Genomic DNA, 16,444 nt, shown 5'->3' with positions numbered 1-16,444 from the left:
CTCCACTGATCCTGCATGCCAAGGGCAAAATTCTGCCCCAAGAGTTTTTTGATTGTTGTATGTGTTTTATTTCCTTGGTTACTGAATGATGGTAGACGTTGGTTATGTAAATATACACAAGAAGTACATTTGCCTGTACCAAAGGAGTGTATGTAAGGCGTTACTACTAAAATTAGTGAATGCAATTAAAATAATTTCACTGTAGCCGCATCTGCAGCTAGTCAATAATTTCTATTGAACAACACTATGCTAGCCCATCTGAACTACAAGTATCACAATATGCCATTGTTGTGGAGGTTTTTTTTATAAGCTCCTATTCCCAAAACAGGGAGAGGACAGGTTGGAAGTTATCAGCTCAAGGAATGTTGAGAAAAAGACAAGATGTTTTGACATAAAAGTGCAATTTTGTGCATCTGTAGCTCTTTGGATGTGGACAGTCTGCAACATTTTATTTTCATTTCCCAATAGAGTGGGGTGTGCACCTCTGGCTGAAAACACACATTAGTTTCCTGGCAGCTATATTGGGTGCTTAGTAGGCCGGTTAACAGTCAAAAATGTGAATTGTGTGACTGAATTTATAGGGCCAAGAATGGCACAGCAAAAATATGGCCTCTGTTTTGTCCCTTGTTGCTCCTAAATGCATTATTCTTTACTACCATTGCAGCCCTGGAACACAGCCTTTATGCTGTGTGGTCAGTGAAATGTGGGTAACTGCACCAGTTCACAATCTTTATCTGCACATCCATTTCTATTGGCCTCCCATGTAGTGCCTTAGCTTATTAACAAACAAAGAAATGGGAATTAGGACAGCTTAGATACCTCTCTGTCGATTTTAGAGAAATGTAAAATCAACAAGCCAGCTATTTACTGCTCATAAAAAAAGGAGTGAAACATCTCTGCTTAACATAGAATCTACAGCACAGAAACAGGTCATTCGGCCAAAGTGGGCTATGTCAATGTTTAAGCTTCACATAAGCCTCCTCCCACTCTAAATACCTCTTCTGCTCTGCTTCAATATCCCTTCTCCCTCATGTATTCATCAAGCCCCCCCAACACTCTCTCCATTAAAAGTGTCAATGTGATATGCTTTAGCCATTCCGGGTTCCAGATTCTCAACAGTGTCTGTGCAAAGAAATTAACTGGACCACAGGTAAATTAATAATTCTGTCAACAAACCTGTACTGCCATGGTGAAAAATCAGCTGGAACCTTAACTGATATTTGGTGGAATTGAGTTTATGGAACTGTTTTGAAAGTTTATTATGTGTTTAGTAAACATATCATAAGAATCAATGTATAAACAGCCTCTGTTCCAGTGCTTTATTGCAGGACTGGCCTCTACAGTAACTAACTGTGGCAAAATTTGACCAATAACACACAGTGTTCAGGCTTAAATGTAAGTCTATCTATCGTTACAATTATCAGGTTAAAAGCTTTGGGACAATGTCTTTAATTTAGGGTAAAAATGAAGGGGGTCATGTGACCTGTTCTGAAGTCTGCCTGACAGCAAGCCTTGGTAGTTTGATTGTCAGAAATTAAAGGGGGCCCAGATCATTTTACTGGGAAGAAGGTGCAAAGTGTTTGCGCTTGGAGACAATAGCAGCAGCCTGTGTGCTAACAGTGAATAGACTTGGAGGCCTAAATTTTCACAGAGTCATGAAGGCTCTGTGCCTTATCCAAAAGGCTCTGGGCTTCCAGATATGGGAGTCTGGCCTTTATTTTCAACGGATCCTATTTTTGCCAGTAGGGAACGGGGATGGGACATGGCTCACACATGGGAAACCTAAACCCAGCAGGGCCACGAGCTCAGTGCTTAGTTCAAAAAGACCCCAACTTGGCTGGAACAAGGGTCTTATATTACAGTGTGTGGCCCACAATATTTTAGAGTAGATGTAAATGCTTATAAAAAGGTCTGTGGAACTGTCAAGTTATCTAAATCCACTGCCCTTTAAATTTTGAAAAAAGCAACAGCCTGCCTGTGTTTCCGAGTTGAAAAAATGGTGCTTGCAGTTTTAATAATTATTTATTGAAATTACCCTAAAGGTTATCATTATAGTATTATTACTGCTTATCAGATTCCACAACCTGTCATTATCAGAGAGAGGAGCTATAAATTCATAATTTGATTGACAGCTCCAAGAAGTTATTAAGGGATTAGCTGTCTTTGATGTGGGGTTATGATCATAGATGTTTGTTTTCATAAGGGATTAAGTACTTGAGGGGATTTAAATGTTTTGAATGGGCTCATATCAATGAGAGGTTTCCTTTTATGTAGTAAAGTTCATAATAGATACTTAGAACTTTATTTTATTTCATCTCAGCAGGCTCCTGCCTTGATGGATACTGGGTGAGTTGGCATGAAGGGTGTAAGGGCAAAGGATGGTGGGTGGGTGGCATGGGGTGGCATGAGTTGGAACTAAGTTGGCATTGGGGCTATAAGGGGCATGGGGATGAGTGGAGGGACATGGGTTGGCACGGAGAGTGTGAGGGGCCATTGGGGGTGGATGAAGCGGCATGGAGGATATGAGGAGTGTAAAGAACCTTATTTTAATTTTTCTTTGACTGTGGCTTTAAAAATGGACTGTGGCTTTAAAAACTACCATGGCTGCAGTTGAAAGACGTGTTTGTTGGAACAGGATGAGGAATATCTACAATGTTGCTATCCTGGAATATAGAGTGTCATTAGAGAACAGGTGGTGCCGGAAAGGAGTTCTGGGATAGGGGAAACTGCCTAACGACAGCATTTTAATTGGCTCCTGACCAGGTGACCAGGGTTTTGTGTGGTAGCAGTGCAGAGAAACCAGCTCCTAGCCTGAAAAGAGGGAAGACCTGAAACCTCTCTCCTGTGTTTGTAAGATTCCAGCAATTCTTCCATAATAGCTAGCTGGCTATCCCTCACATCTCTATAATCTGATCACTCTGAAAACCTCTGTCAAGAGGAAAAGGGGAAAAATCGCCAGTAGAAGTTGAAAAGCAAGTTTTTCAACCAATGAACCACAGACTGAAAGTGCTGGGAGACCACCTCGTGTCATCAACAACAAACTGCAAGGAATTTGGAAGGCATAAATCAAAATCAACACATCTAATCCCGTGCTCCAGATTGGTGCTATTGAACTATTTTATCTCATCCTTAAAATCCATGTTTTGTGTATCGTGTGTGTGTGTGTGTGTGCGTTTAGGGGTTTAAGAAGGGGTAGAGTTTAAGCTATAGAGTTAGAGGTTAGCAGTTCATATTTCTTTCTTTTGCCACTAGTTACAGACAATTTGTTCAATAAACAGTTATTTACTTATTAAGATTACAAACCTGGTGCTCTTATCCTATTAACCTAAATTACACAGTTGGGTAGAATTGGGGAAATCTGGTGGTTTGGTCAAACTTTTCATATTTGTTGCGGCTCGGGGAACAGTGGGGTTTGATATTACAGTGCACGATTCCCAGTGAGTCATGACAGGATCACTTGGAGATGGGTGGAGGGGCATGGGTTGGCATAGAGGTTATGAGGCACCATTGTGGGTGATTGGGAGAATGGGTTAGCTTGAGTTGGCATGGATAGGACATAGGGAGAAGGTTGGGGTGTGAGGGCTGAGGCCAACTACGCAACAAAATCCCAAAGCACCAAGGTGGGCCTTTGAACCAGCCCTCCTCAGCATTCAGCACCCTCTGTGGCTGCCTCCAAACTGTTCCCGGGGGTTCCAGGCCTGACTCTAGCAGGCACGCACCCCCTCCATCCGGAATGAAGATCCTGGTATTTGGGACACTTTTTCCACCAAGGTGAGCCGGGAAATTTCCCAACTCTGCGCACCCACCTTGGGAGCGAAAATCCAGGCCTGAGTATCCCATGTCCCAAAAAAGTGCTGAAAACATCAGATTGTAAACAGTTGTACTTTATACTGTCCTTTTAGTTCCAAGATAAAAGAGAGTTGGGGTCTCAAGGATAGGTAATCAGCACCTCAAATCCCAAATGATTCACATTGCCACTTAATGGACTTTGGGATGGGAAAGATACAGACGAAACCAGTGTGATACCAAGTTCCAGGCTTTCCTAAAATATCAATGAATATCACAGACAGGTTAGTCTGCCAGGTCTGAGAGAGAGAGCAGCTATGGGCCAAAAGTCTCTATGGTTCACCACACAGGAATATGGGTGGGAATTCACACTCAGATTGGAAAGACCAAAATCGTGAAGAGTTAAAACAAGACTGGAAGACTTACCTAGCTTTAGCCAAAGGGAGGGGTCTCAAAGAGAACTCACACCATGAAAGACATGTCTGGAGTCAAGGCTACCAAAAAACCACTTCAGTGGAGGCAGCTGATGATTTAAATGGCCAGCTGCCTCTTTAAACATGCATGCGTTAAACGCATGCCTCTGCGAAAATGGGAAGTGCTGTGTTTGGGAGCGGGTCTTGTGATTTTCAGGCTGTTCCACTATTCTCGCCACGGGTGGAGAGGCTCTCCATCATGGCGAAAATCTGAGCTAATGTGCCTTGGCATAGATCAAACATGAACAAGGAACCCTCCTGCTGATAATCACCTGCCTCAGCTGATGAATTAGTTCCTCCATGTTGAACACTACTTGGAAGCAGCACTGAAAATGGATAGGGCTGTATTTTATCTGTGGCACACTATTCCCAATGCTGGAACTGAAAGTAGTGTCACTTCCATTCTCATAATGAGAGCTGGCTCCTATGCAGTTATAATTAAAATTTAAAGTGCCGGTGGGGGGCACAGGAGACAAGTGACAGGGAGAGCTTTTCAGTGGTGAAACCTGCCACCAACTGACAATGCAGCAGCTACGGGCAGGCTGTAAAGAGCCTCCTGGACATACAGGGAGGCTCTGCATCATGGCCACAACTTTCTTGCCAAATTCCATTGCTTCTGCATTCTCGCTATTTTTTCGGTTCAACACATCGTGACCTTTACCCCCCTCAAACTTCTATCCTATCATTGTCTACCTTGCTATTTACTGTTATTCACAGCCACCCTCCCACCACACCTCGGATACCAGGCCCTTCTCATTTCACTCCTCGATGCCCCTGACCCTATCCTCTGTCCTCCTTTGGATCCCTCTTCCACTCCTCAATGCCCCAACCTCATTCCACACTCCCCCTCACCCCTGATTCGCCCTTGCCAGTCCCGAGCCTCCATGCAAGCTGCCATTCTCCTGCTCCCCTCCCTTGTGCCATAGAGCTCGAGGAAAATTGCTGACCTCAAACACCACTGCACCAAGCCGACAGTTGCATGCCACCTTCAAACAAATGCAAACCAGGTGCCATGAGATTTTCATATGCTGCCAACTTAATCTTGAACGCAGGACGTAATTACAAAATGTTTCAGTATAATCAGCATTTGTGGCATGGAAACTTTACAGGTAGGAACCTGCCATGGAATGGCATGAGGTTTGACTTGCTACAAATGTGCCGCTGACATAATCTCTAAATTTGAACCTGCTGTCCGGAATTTTGGCTCCTGTTAAGTCCCACATTTCCTGATCTTGCAGGCCCCATAAAATACTGTCCATAATGTATTCTCGATGGCGGAACTTCAAAATCCATAACCAAAGATGCCTCCGTAGCACCACTACTGACTGAGCCGTCTGAATCCACAAGGACATAGCTTTCAACTGAGCTTGCAGCAGGTGGCGAGAAAACCAACACAAGGGAAAAACTACTTAACTTCATCATTACCAACCTACATGTTGCAGATGCATCTGGCCATGAAAGCATTGATAGGAGTGACTACCGCACATTCTTTGTGAAGCAAATGCCATCTTCACATTGAGAGCGCCTTCCATTGTGTTGTGTGCCACTACCACCGTGCTAATGAAACAGATTCAGAACAGTTCTAGAAGCTCAAAACAGGGCCTCCATGAGGTGCTGTGGGCCACCTGTAACAACTGAATTCTATTTCACCACTATCTGTAACCTCATGATCCAGCACATCTCTCACTCTATCCTTACCATCAGACCAACCAATCAACATAGGTTCACAATAAGGAAGGTAGAAGGGCATTCCCAAAGCAGCACCAGGCATACCAAAAATGAGGTGACAACTTGTGAAGCTATGACACAGGGCTACATGCACGCTAAACAGCAGAAGCAACAAACTATAGACAGGGCTGAGTAATCGCACAACCCCAATGGATCAGATCAAAGCTCTGCAGTCCTGTCACATCCAGTCATGAATGGTGGAGGACAATTAAACAATTAACGGGAGGAGGAGGCTCCATGAAAAACCCCATCGTCAATGTGACCCCAGCATGTGAATGCAAAAGGCAAGGCTGAAGTGATTACAATGATCTTCAATCAGAAATCCCCTATGATTCTTTTTTTAAATTATTCGTTCATGTGGGCATTGCTGGTCAGGCCAGCATTTATTACCCATCTCTAGTTGCCCTAGTTCAGAGGGTATTTAAGAGTCAACCACATTGCTGTGGGTCTAGAGTCACATGTAGGCCAGACCAGGTAAGGATAGCAGATTTCCTTCCCAGAGGACATTAGTGAACCAAATGGCTTTTAACAAAAATCAACAATGGTTTCATGGTCATCATCAGACTTTTAATTCCAGATTTTTATTGGGTTCAAATTCCACCATCTGCCATGGCAGGATTCGAACCCCAGCCCCCAGAGCATTACCCTGGGTCTCTGGATTACTAGTCCAGCAACAATACCACAATGCCATCGCCTCCCATCTTGGATCCATCTTGGCCTCCTCCTGAGGTCCCCACCATCATGGAAGCAAGTCTTCAGACAATTCCATGTGATATCAAAAATAGTTGAAAGCACTGGATACAGCAAAGGCTATAGGCCTAGGAAATGTCCCAGTTGCAGTGCCAAAATCCTGCACTCCAGAATGAGCCACATCTTTAGCCAAGCTGTTCCAGTGCAGCTGCAATATGGGCACCTACCCAACAATGTGGAAAATTACCCAGGTATGTCCTGTCTGCAGAAAGCAGGACAATTCCAATCTGGCCAATTACCGCCCCATCAGTCTATTCTCAATCATCAGTAAAAGTGATGAAAGATGTCATTGACAGTGCTATCAAGTGGTATTTACTCATCAATAACCTGCACACTGATGCTCAATTTGGGTTCTAGCAGGATCACTTGGCTCCAGACATCATTACAAACATGGACTAAAGAGCTGAATTTCTGAGGTGTGGTGAAAGTGATTGCGTTACATCAAGGCAGCATTTAACTGAGTGTGTCAACAGGGAGTGCTAGTAAAATTGAAGTCAAAAGGAATTGGGAGGAAAATTCTCCACTGGTTGGAGCCATACCTTACATAAAAGAAGATAACTGTGAGCATCAGAGGCCAATCATCTCATTCCCAGGATATCACTGCAGGTGTTCCTCAGGCCCAAACATTTTCCGTTGCTTCATCAATGATCTTCACTCCATCATAAGATCAGAAGTGGCAATATTTGATGATCATTGCAGTGTTCAGTTCTAGTAAAAACGCCTCAGATAATGAAAAAAGTCTGCTCGCATGCAGCAAGACCTGGACAACATTCAGTTTGGGCTGATAAGTGCCAAGTAACATTCACATCATACAAATGCCAGGCAATGACCATTTCCAACTAGAGAAAATCTAACCACCACTCCTTGACAACAGTCAATGGCATTACCATCATCGAATTCCCCACCATGGCTTGGGATGGGTTGTTCCAAGTGGTGGGATGAAATGGCTTCTGCTCTCAAGCCTTTGTATACCAAGGATGACATCAGAGGGCACATGACTATGCCAAACCTATGGCCACATTGCACAAAAGCACTTCTCCAAACATCCCCCTTTTCATGTAAAAAAACCTGCATACACTATCAGTAGCAGTTGCAAGTCAGGCACATACATGGGGGAGAATTTTGCCCTTGGCGGGGGGTGCTCGGTGAGGGCGGGCGGGGGCTGTCAGGAAGCCGGCTGCTGCCTGCGATAGGCACCGCACCGTGATTTTACGCAGGTGGGCCAATTAAAGCCCTTCCAGCGTGGAACGCAAGTGGCAGCGCTCAGCGGTGCCTGTGTGGGCGGGGGGAGGAGGGCGAGTGGGCCTAGAAGAGCGCTTCAATCTCCCTGAGGCACAGAGCCGCCTCAGGGAGATGAAGCACTGTTTAAAAAAACTAATGAACAAAATTAAAATGTTAATTAAAATGCATGCAGCTTGTTATTCATCATTCATCTGGTGTCTGCTCATTCCTGGGGTGATGAGGCCTCTCCCGGGAATTTCACTGCCATGGTGAGTGTTGCTACCTTAGTAATTGTTGCTGCTGGTCCACTGCCTTGTTGGGGAATGGTGACCTCTGGGACCCAGTTCCTCGTGCAGTTGGTGAACTCACATCTTCCTTATCAGTTGTCTGCTGTGAAGGATCAGCTTCTCCAGTTCCATTCACCAATCGTATTCACCACATATGATTGAGATGACAACTCCTCTTCACAGGTCCCAAGCTGTCAAGTAGGCTAACTTTTGCTGACAGCATTGAATCTTTGCACTCTGGCTGGCTCTCCAGTTCTCAGCTCTGGCAATGATGGCAGCTTTATTAAAGTGAAATTTGGCTTCCTGTCATTTCATTTGGATTTTGGCACTCACACCTGTTACCACTTCTGGCCTCAGTAGTGTTTTAGTTATTGGAAGAGTAGTTTAGATGCAGCCTGATATTAGTTGCTGAACTAGACTACTTTCCATGCCCTCAGTAGGTGTGTTTCTCCACTCTAGTATTGCTTTGTACACATCTGTATTGGATCGACTCAATTTTTTGATGATCCCTTTGGCAATTTTCACTGCTGCCTCAGCCTTTCCATTTGACTGGGGATAGTGGGGAGATGATGTATATTGCTGAATTTCCCAATCATTTACGAAGTGCCTGAATTCTTCATTCATGAACTGAGGGCCATTGTCACTCATCACAATGTTAGGGATGCAATAGCAATGAGGTGTGCTTTCAGGCATTCTCCGAGCTCACAGGCGGTCATTGACATCAGCTTGTCTAACTCCCAGTAGTCTGAATAATAGTTAACGGTGACGAGATAGTCAGTTAAAAAGAGAGTGAAGAAATCTACTCCAAGCTTCATTCATGGTCTGTCTGAATCATCATGAGTCTTTAGCTTAGCACTGCACTGAATGATATGGTCCTTGATCTCATTGCTCATGCTTGGCCAGTAGAGCACTTCTCTTGCCTTCCTCAGACTAGACTTGATTCCTTGATGGCTTGCATCGATACACTTCAGCTTCTCTTTCCTCATCTCCTTAGGGATAATGACTCTAGTTCCTTTGTACTAGATGCCATCTTGGGCAATCACTTCATCCCCATAGGAGCAGCTACTGGAATATTCAAAGCTGTACTGACTTAACTAGTGACCAAAGTTGCAGACTGAAGTTTTAATGGTTCTCTGCTGTTTCTTATAGCTGCTGGCTCTCTTACAACAATCAAAATCCATGCAAGTTCAGCTGCACACTCCTGACACCATGTTCCAAGTGGTGGATGAAATGGCTTCTGCTCTCAAGCTGTTATACACCAAGGATGACATCAGAGATCACATGACTATGGCAGCCTATGGCCACTTTGCACAAAGGCACTTCTCCAAACAGGGGTTACTATTGACCAGAAACTTAACTGGACCAGCCACATAAATACTGTAACTACAAGAGCAGGTCGCTTCCTGACTTCCAACTTTTCCACCATAGAGTCATAGAGTTATACAGCACAGAAACAGGCCCTTCAGCCCAGCGTGTCCATGCCAGTCATCAAGCATCTATTCTAATCCCATTTTCCAGCACTTGGCCCATAGCCCTGTGTGCTATGGCATTTCAAGTGCTCATTTAAATAATTCTTAAATGCTGTGAGGGTTCCTGCCTCTACCACCCCCTTTTTATCACCAGTAATTATAGCTGAAGCTAAACTTCAACTCCAATTACGTTTTACTTAAAGGGATCCTTAAAATGCGCACTTATGATCTTGAAACCATCTACAGGGCCAAGTCATGGGTGTGATGGAATACTCTCCACTTGCCTGGATGAGTGCAGCTCCAACAACACTCAAGATGCTCGACACCATCCATGGCAAAGCAGCCCACTTGGCTGACACCCCATCCACCACATTCAACATTCATTCCCTCCACCACCAGCACACTGTAGCTGTAGTGTGTACCATCTAAAAAGATGCACTGCAGCAATTCACCAAGGCTTCTTCAACAGCATCTTCGAAACCAAGACATCTGCCACCTAGAAGGCCAAGACCAGCAGGTGCCTGGGAACACCATCATTTCCAAGTTCCCCTTCAAGTCACACATCATCCTGACTTGGAAATATATCATTGTTCCTTCATCGTTTCTGGGGCAAAATCCTGGAACCTCCTCCCTAACAGCACTGGGTGAGTACCTTTACCACACAGACTCTAGTGAGTCACCTTGCCATCACATGAAGAATAAAACAAATTCCAAAGCAGCAAATGGGAAAGAGGTCACTTAGATTTGTAGCCAGCCCACACTTGACTTCAAATTTATTTACATCACAGAAACAGGCCATTTGGTCGAACTTGTCTATGCCAGTGTTCATGCTCCACAGAACACCCTCCCACCCTACTTCATCTAACCTTATCTGCATACTGTTCTATTCTTTTCTCTCTTAAATGCACCTTTGCTATTCACCTCAACTACTCCTTGTTCCATGTTCTAACCACTCCCTTGTAAAGGAGGTTCTCCAATCGTGCAAGTGTTAATCAGATGTCTTAGTGAAGATAACCCAAGCAGTTGCTTATCTAGCTGACTATCTCTTTTATTTGGAGTCCTTAGACTAGATCTTCCCCTACATTTCTGCCAGAATTGCAACAGGAAATGAGGTACAACTTCTTTCGAGTACAATCACAGTTCTTGGTTTTCTGGGAGTGGGACATGAACCCACAACCCTCTGATTCAAAGGCGAGGGTGCTATGAACTGAGCCACGGGACTTGTCCCTGTTAACGGTTGGTTGGTTGTGTTGTTAAAGATACACAGGTGATGGGCATTGTTTGATTAAAAACTGAGAGCACATAAAAAGAAAGTGGGACTCAGGGTTATTAGTTAGGAGGCAGAGATGTGTAATGCTGCATCCTGTAAATAAACCTTCTATCAAGGAAAAGATCTGTCTCATGTTTCATAATTCATCATCTGGCTTGGATCCATTTAACAGCCCCTACTTTCATTTTCCTTTCTTCCCCTACTCCCCCAATCAATGCAAAGACCGTCAGTGATTACACACTCCCTACCCAATGTATGCAAATGTCAATGGGGTGGTAGGACCTAGGTTTCTGGCAGGTTTTCCTGTAGTCTTCCTTGTTCCCACTACTCTCTGGATTGTTCAGGAGAAGCCTGGTAGCACAAATCCTACTGGGAGTGCCCCGTCCATGCTTAATTAAACCAGCCTAGGAAGAGTTCAGCCTCGCCTCAATGAGGGAACCCTGACTCTTTGTCAAAAAATGCTTGAGAACAGACTTGAGATCATCAAAGCTCAGACAAAAACCCCGAAAGCCTGAAGTCCTAATGCACATTGTCGACAGGGAACTCAGCAGCCACCCCAAAAACCCCAAGAGATTGCCAGGCAGTGCCTGTCTGATTTCCAGCTATGTATGGTCTGTGGGTGTTGCTTTTTCCTGGCAGCATGTGCTCAGAAAACTTGTCCTTTGACCCTGGCGCTAATCCCGATTCAGCCCTCACCTCACCAATTTAACCCCCTTAACCCCTGATACTGTTCTAAGGGGGCTGTTATTTGTTTATTTTTTATTCAACTTCCCCATAAAGTATCCTTATGAAATAATCCTTGGCTGTGGGACAGACCTCAGGGCCTGTTTCCAAAGTTTCCAATAACTTCCTCTGTAACCCACACCAAAATTTGTACAAGAACAGCTCACAGAGACTGGCAATTCCAATTTTCCTAATCACCTTGGAAAATCTCTTGGCTTCTGCTCAACATTATTTTATGGAAGCATGGAATTGTGGTACAGATCATAGAATCATAAACATTTACATGGAAAAACAAAGAAAGATTTATGGCACAGGCTTTTTGGCCTATCGTGTTTGTGTCAGCTGAAAAAGCTATCCAGCCTAATCCCACTTTCCAACTCTTGGTCTATTGCCTTGGAGGTTATGGGACTCCTAGTGCATATCCAAGTGTTTTTTTTAAAGCGATGAAGGTTTCTGCCTCTACCATGCTTTCAGCAATGAGCTCCAGACCCCAACCACACTCGGTGAAAAAAATTCCTCCTCAATTCCTCTCTAATCCTGCTACCAATTACTTTAAATCTATGCCCCCTGATTACTGACAATCTGCTAACAAAAATGGGTTCTTTCTATCCATCCATCCAGGCCTCTCATAATCATATCCACCAATTAAATTTGCCCTCAGCCTCCTCTATTCCAAAAAAAACTCAAACCTCTCCAATCTTAACTCATGGCTAGAATTCTCCATTCCAGTGACATCCTTGGAAATCTCCTCTGTACGCTCTCTCATTTGATCATATCCTCCTGTAATGTGGTGACCAGAATTTTATGCAGTACTCTAGCTGTGGCATATTAGTGTTTTATACAATTCTAGCCCTGCTCTTATTTTCTATGCCTCAGCTAATAAAGGGAAATAACCCATACACCTTCTTAGCCACCTTATATTACCTGTCCTGCCACCTTCAGGAATCTTTGGACATGCATCCTAAGATCCTCCTCTACCACTTCTCAGTAACCTGTTATTTAGTGTGTGTTCCCTTGCCTTGTTTGCACACCCCAAAACCATCTCACAGTCCTCTGGATTGAATTCTATTTGCCACTTTTCTGTCCATCTGGCCAGTCCTTTGATATATTCCTGCAGTCTACAGCTTTCTTCTCACTGTCAACCATATGGCCAATTTTTGTATCATCTGCAAATTTCTTAATCATACCCTTACATTTAAGTCTAAATGATGTACCATGGCCAGAATATAACGCTTGTTGGGCGGGCGTGTGCCCGACCTGACTGAGCGTAAAATGATGCCTGATGATGTTGGGTAAGCATCTCGACGTCATTGCGCACTTGCGTGATGTTTCGGTCGGCTGGCGTGCAGGAGTTGGCAGCGCAACTAAAAGGCCTATTAAGGCCATTAAAAAAATTAAATTCAATTTTTCATTGTCCTTCCAACTTTACGGTTGGCGGGCAGGCGAAAAGGCCAAGCGGCCTTTGGACTTTTTAGCAAACCTCATCCACGGGCAGGATGAGGTTTCCAACAGTTATTAAAAATTAAATAAAAATTAAAACATGTCATTAATAACATGTCCCTGCTCATGTGACAGAGACACATGAGGGACATGTTTTATAACATTTCACAAATCTTTATTTTTAATGTTTTAAACTCTTCAGTTCCTTGAGGCAGCTCTGTGCCTCAGGGAGCTTTTCCGGTGTGCACCCGCACGCATGCGCGAACTTGCGCTCTCACCCTTCTCCCCATCACACAGGCAGCACTGAGCGCTGCCGCGCGTGACTCATGCTGGGCAGGTCTTAATTGAAATCGCGGTCCAGCCCTGATCGCAGGCGGTGGTTGGCTTCCCGACCGCCCCCGCTGAGCCCACCTGATGAGGGAAAAATCCTCCCCCATGAAAAGCAAGGGATCTAATACTGAACCCTGCAGAACCTCACTGGAAATAGCCTTCCAGTCACAAATACATCATGAATCATTTTACCTGTTGCTTCTAGTCACTAAGCCAATTTTGGATCCAACATTCCCAAACGTTCTCTTTGCTTTCCTAATTTCCTTTTTAGTTTCACCCCTGCACTTTCTATACTCCTCTAGGTTTTCTAGGCAGTATTGAATTCTCAGCAATCTAGATCTCCATTGAGAAAGCTGGAGTTGCTCTGTTGTCCTGCTCCTACATTTTTTTGCTATGATGAATAAAATGAACAGAATGTAATATGCTGGGTAATGGAACATGCATATCACTCCATGAATGATTCATACCTACTGTAGTGTTAGTGAATTATGTTGGAGTGCTCCATGCAAAAGGATAGGTTTCATTGCCCACTGTGCAATAGCAAATCATATTTTAAAGGACAGGCACCAAAAATATGAAAACATGGGACTTCAGTAGCAATTTCAAGCCCACAGATTCTCAATTCAATAGAAACCATGAGTACCTATTTCGGCTGGAAGTTCCTTTAAACAATTACGGGATAAATCCATCACAATCAGATCCTGGAAGATGACAACAAAGGATGGGATGATTTCTATACTTGTTTTCTTAATATGCCACTCTTTAAGGTAACTCTTGTCCTTTAAAGTTTCAGGAAGTTCCTGCAGCAAAAACAAGATATAATCACGTCGCAAAGCAAAATTTCCATAGTGTTTGGTTTGGCAATAAAATTGGACATTACAAATCATTTTAAACGTTTAAAATCATTTTGAAGTTTTTGCCATGGTAACCTTTTGGAGCATACCTACCATAGGTGACAAATAAATCGATTTTGTTCATAAATTCCCCAGCCAAACAGTTACATTTTTCAAAGGTTGCCTATTGGGACCTAAAAATAATCTGTGCTCTGTGAATGCAAAGAGCAGCTCTTTCATTATGCGCATATTTCCAAGGCTCATGAGAACTCAAAATAGTGACTCTGAAATTAAATTGGAAAGAAATTTGAGCTTTTTCATTAGTTGGTATTGCACCACTTATTGGTCCTTTATTGGTTATGTTTATTTTCTTTTATGTTTATCAGTTGCTCACTGGTACAGTGTAGTTCTCATAGTACTCATATCAGAGCCATTCAGCATCACCGAGTTAATACTGATTAGTTATAGGTTCTTGTTTTATTTTTGAACCAATATGATTATGTTTTCCTTTAGATACTTTCCATGTGAGACACTTAGGATTGATTTTATCCCAGCAGAGACAGTACAGGCGAAAGATGCCAGGGTGGATGGATGTGGTAGGGTCACACCATGTTCACAAAGTTAACCATATCTACCACCTCCTGCCTATGGGAAATTGAGTTGGAGAGCCCAACAGGACAAACCTTCCTAGCATCCACCACATAGAGCAGCATATCCACTTTTCCAGATGTTAAAAAGACTTGAGAGCTGCTTTGCCTCATCAGTTGCCCACAGACATCATTTTTGTGCCTCAACTAAGGGTTCACCCACACTTACTTTTGGCATTCCACCTTCCCACCCCCAATTCAAATTATACAGTATTTGGAAAGTCAAATTATACAGCATTTGGAAAAGATCAAAAATATTTAAATCATTTTCAATCCTCTATATGTGGGAATGTCCTGCACCCCCTGATGTTGGTACTTACCTTTAAGTGACCATAATCCTTTTAAATTTTCCCACTCGACCTTGTGGATAGATAGCACCTGATATCTCAATTGAATCCTCTCCATCCAGCTCTCCCATTAGTGAGTTCACTGTATTTAGACCAATATATGCAGGGAATGCATTCTAATTATTTAAGAGACCTGACTTTGTGAACTCAGACGAGAGCACTAGTGGGGTTGCCTGTTTTGCTTGCAGTGGTCTTGGGACCATGATTCATTTGTTTCCGGCAAGTATCTACACATCTCAGTTCCCATTTGATTATACTTATTTTTTGAGTGAATGAATTTTGTGCTTAATAAGGTGACGAATGTCATGTCTGAGAAACAAAGCATGTTCCCATGTCAGGCATCAATCGTCATCATCTAGCACAGCATAAGAACATAGCATAAACTATATTCAGATATAAAACTAGCTCTACTCTGAACCAACATGTGTATAAACCCAACTGGTAGATTACAGCCCCTGTGACACTATTTTGATATTGTCTGATTGAGTATAAATTTCACTGCCACGTTATGAGCAGCTTTGTGGTGGCTGGCACAGACTCAACACTGGATTCAGTCTACTCTACTTCAATTAGAGCCAAAGAGACTTTCATTCATTTAGTCCAGCCTAGATTTCAAACTTCTTTTGATTACCGCATTCCAGTTCTAAAAATATAATTAGTGTATTTTCTAACAGGAAGAATTATTTTACACAAACCTTCCACTCCATTCCTTGCAGTTCAAAAATAAATTTTCTCTCCTCAATTATGACATCCTTTCTCCATTCTGGTAAAATTAGGTTTCCGTATTCAATGAGCTGAGTGTCCTTTTCAGCATTAGTTAAATGGTTCATTCGAACATGCACTTTAACATTCAATTGATCTTTTCTCCGCTGAATATAGTTGTTAATAGCTCTTCTTCTACATTCAAGTCTCAGTGTCCACTCCTCATTAATCCTTATATAAGAAATGATAAAATGACATAAGATTTTAAATATTAAGCAACAAACTCGTGTAAATTCAAAACCATGGCCATAAAATTCATATCTGTAGCACCTGCAGTTTGTGTGCTATGGGTGCTGTTTTGATGCCAAAATGGTGCCCCTGCTGCCTGTTCCCTTCTGGTGCAGACAGGATGACCAACTCTTGTGGAGAAAATGAAGG

General features: G+C 43.2%; 1 protein-coding gene across 1 annotated transcript in view; it reads right to left on the bottom strand.

Annotated features, from left to right (window-relative positions):
* Positions 1-16,444, bottom strand: part of LOC144696815 (small integral membrane protein 22) — a 115,925-nt gene that overhangs the window by 54,454 nt on the left and 45,027 nt on the right. The window contains exons 3-4 of the mRNA XM_078568565.1: positions 16,000-16,237; positions 14,121-14,277 (exon numbers count right to left, since the gene is read on the bottom strand). Of these exons, the coding sequence (XP_078424691.1) occupies positions 14,121-14,277; positions 16,000-16,237 (395 nt within the window). The remainder of the gene's footprint in view (positions 1-14,120; positions 14,278-15,999; positions 16,238-16,444) is intronic.

The sequence above is a fragment of the Cetorhinus maximus genome, chromosome 2, assembly GCF_964194155.1.
Source record: "Cetorhinus maximus chromosome 2, sCetMax3.hap1.1, whole genome shotgun sequence".
NCBI classification, from domain to species: domain Eukaryota; kingdom Metazoa; phylum Chordata; class Chondrichthyes; order Lamniformes; family Cetorhinidae; genus Cetorhinus; species Cetorhinus maximus.
The sequence above is the reverse complement of the archived record's forward strand: the minus strand, read 5'-3'. Positions and strand labels throughout refer to the sequence as shown.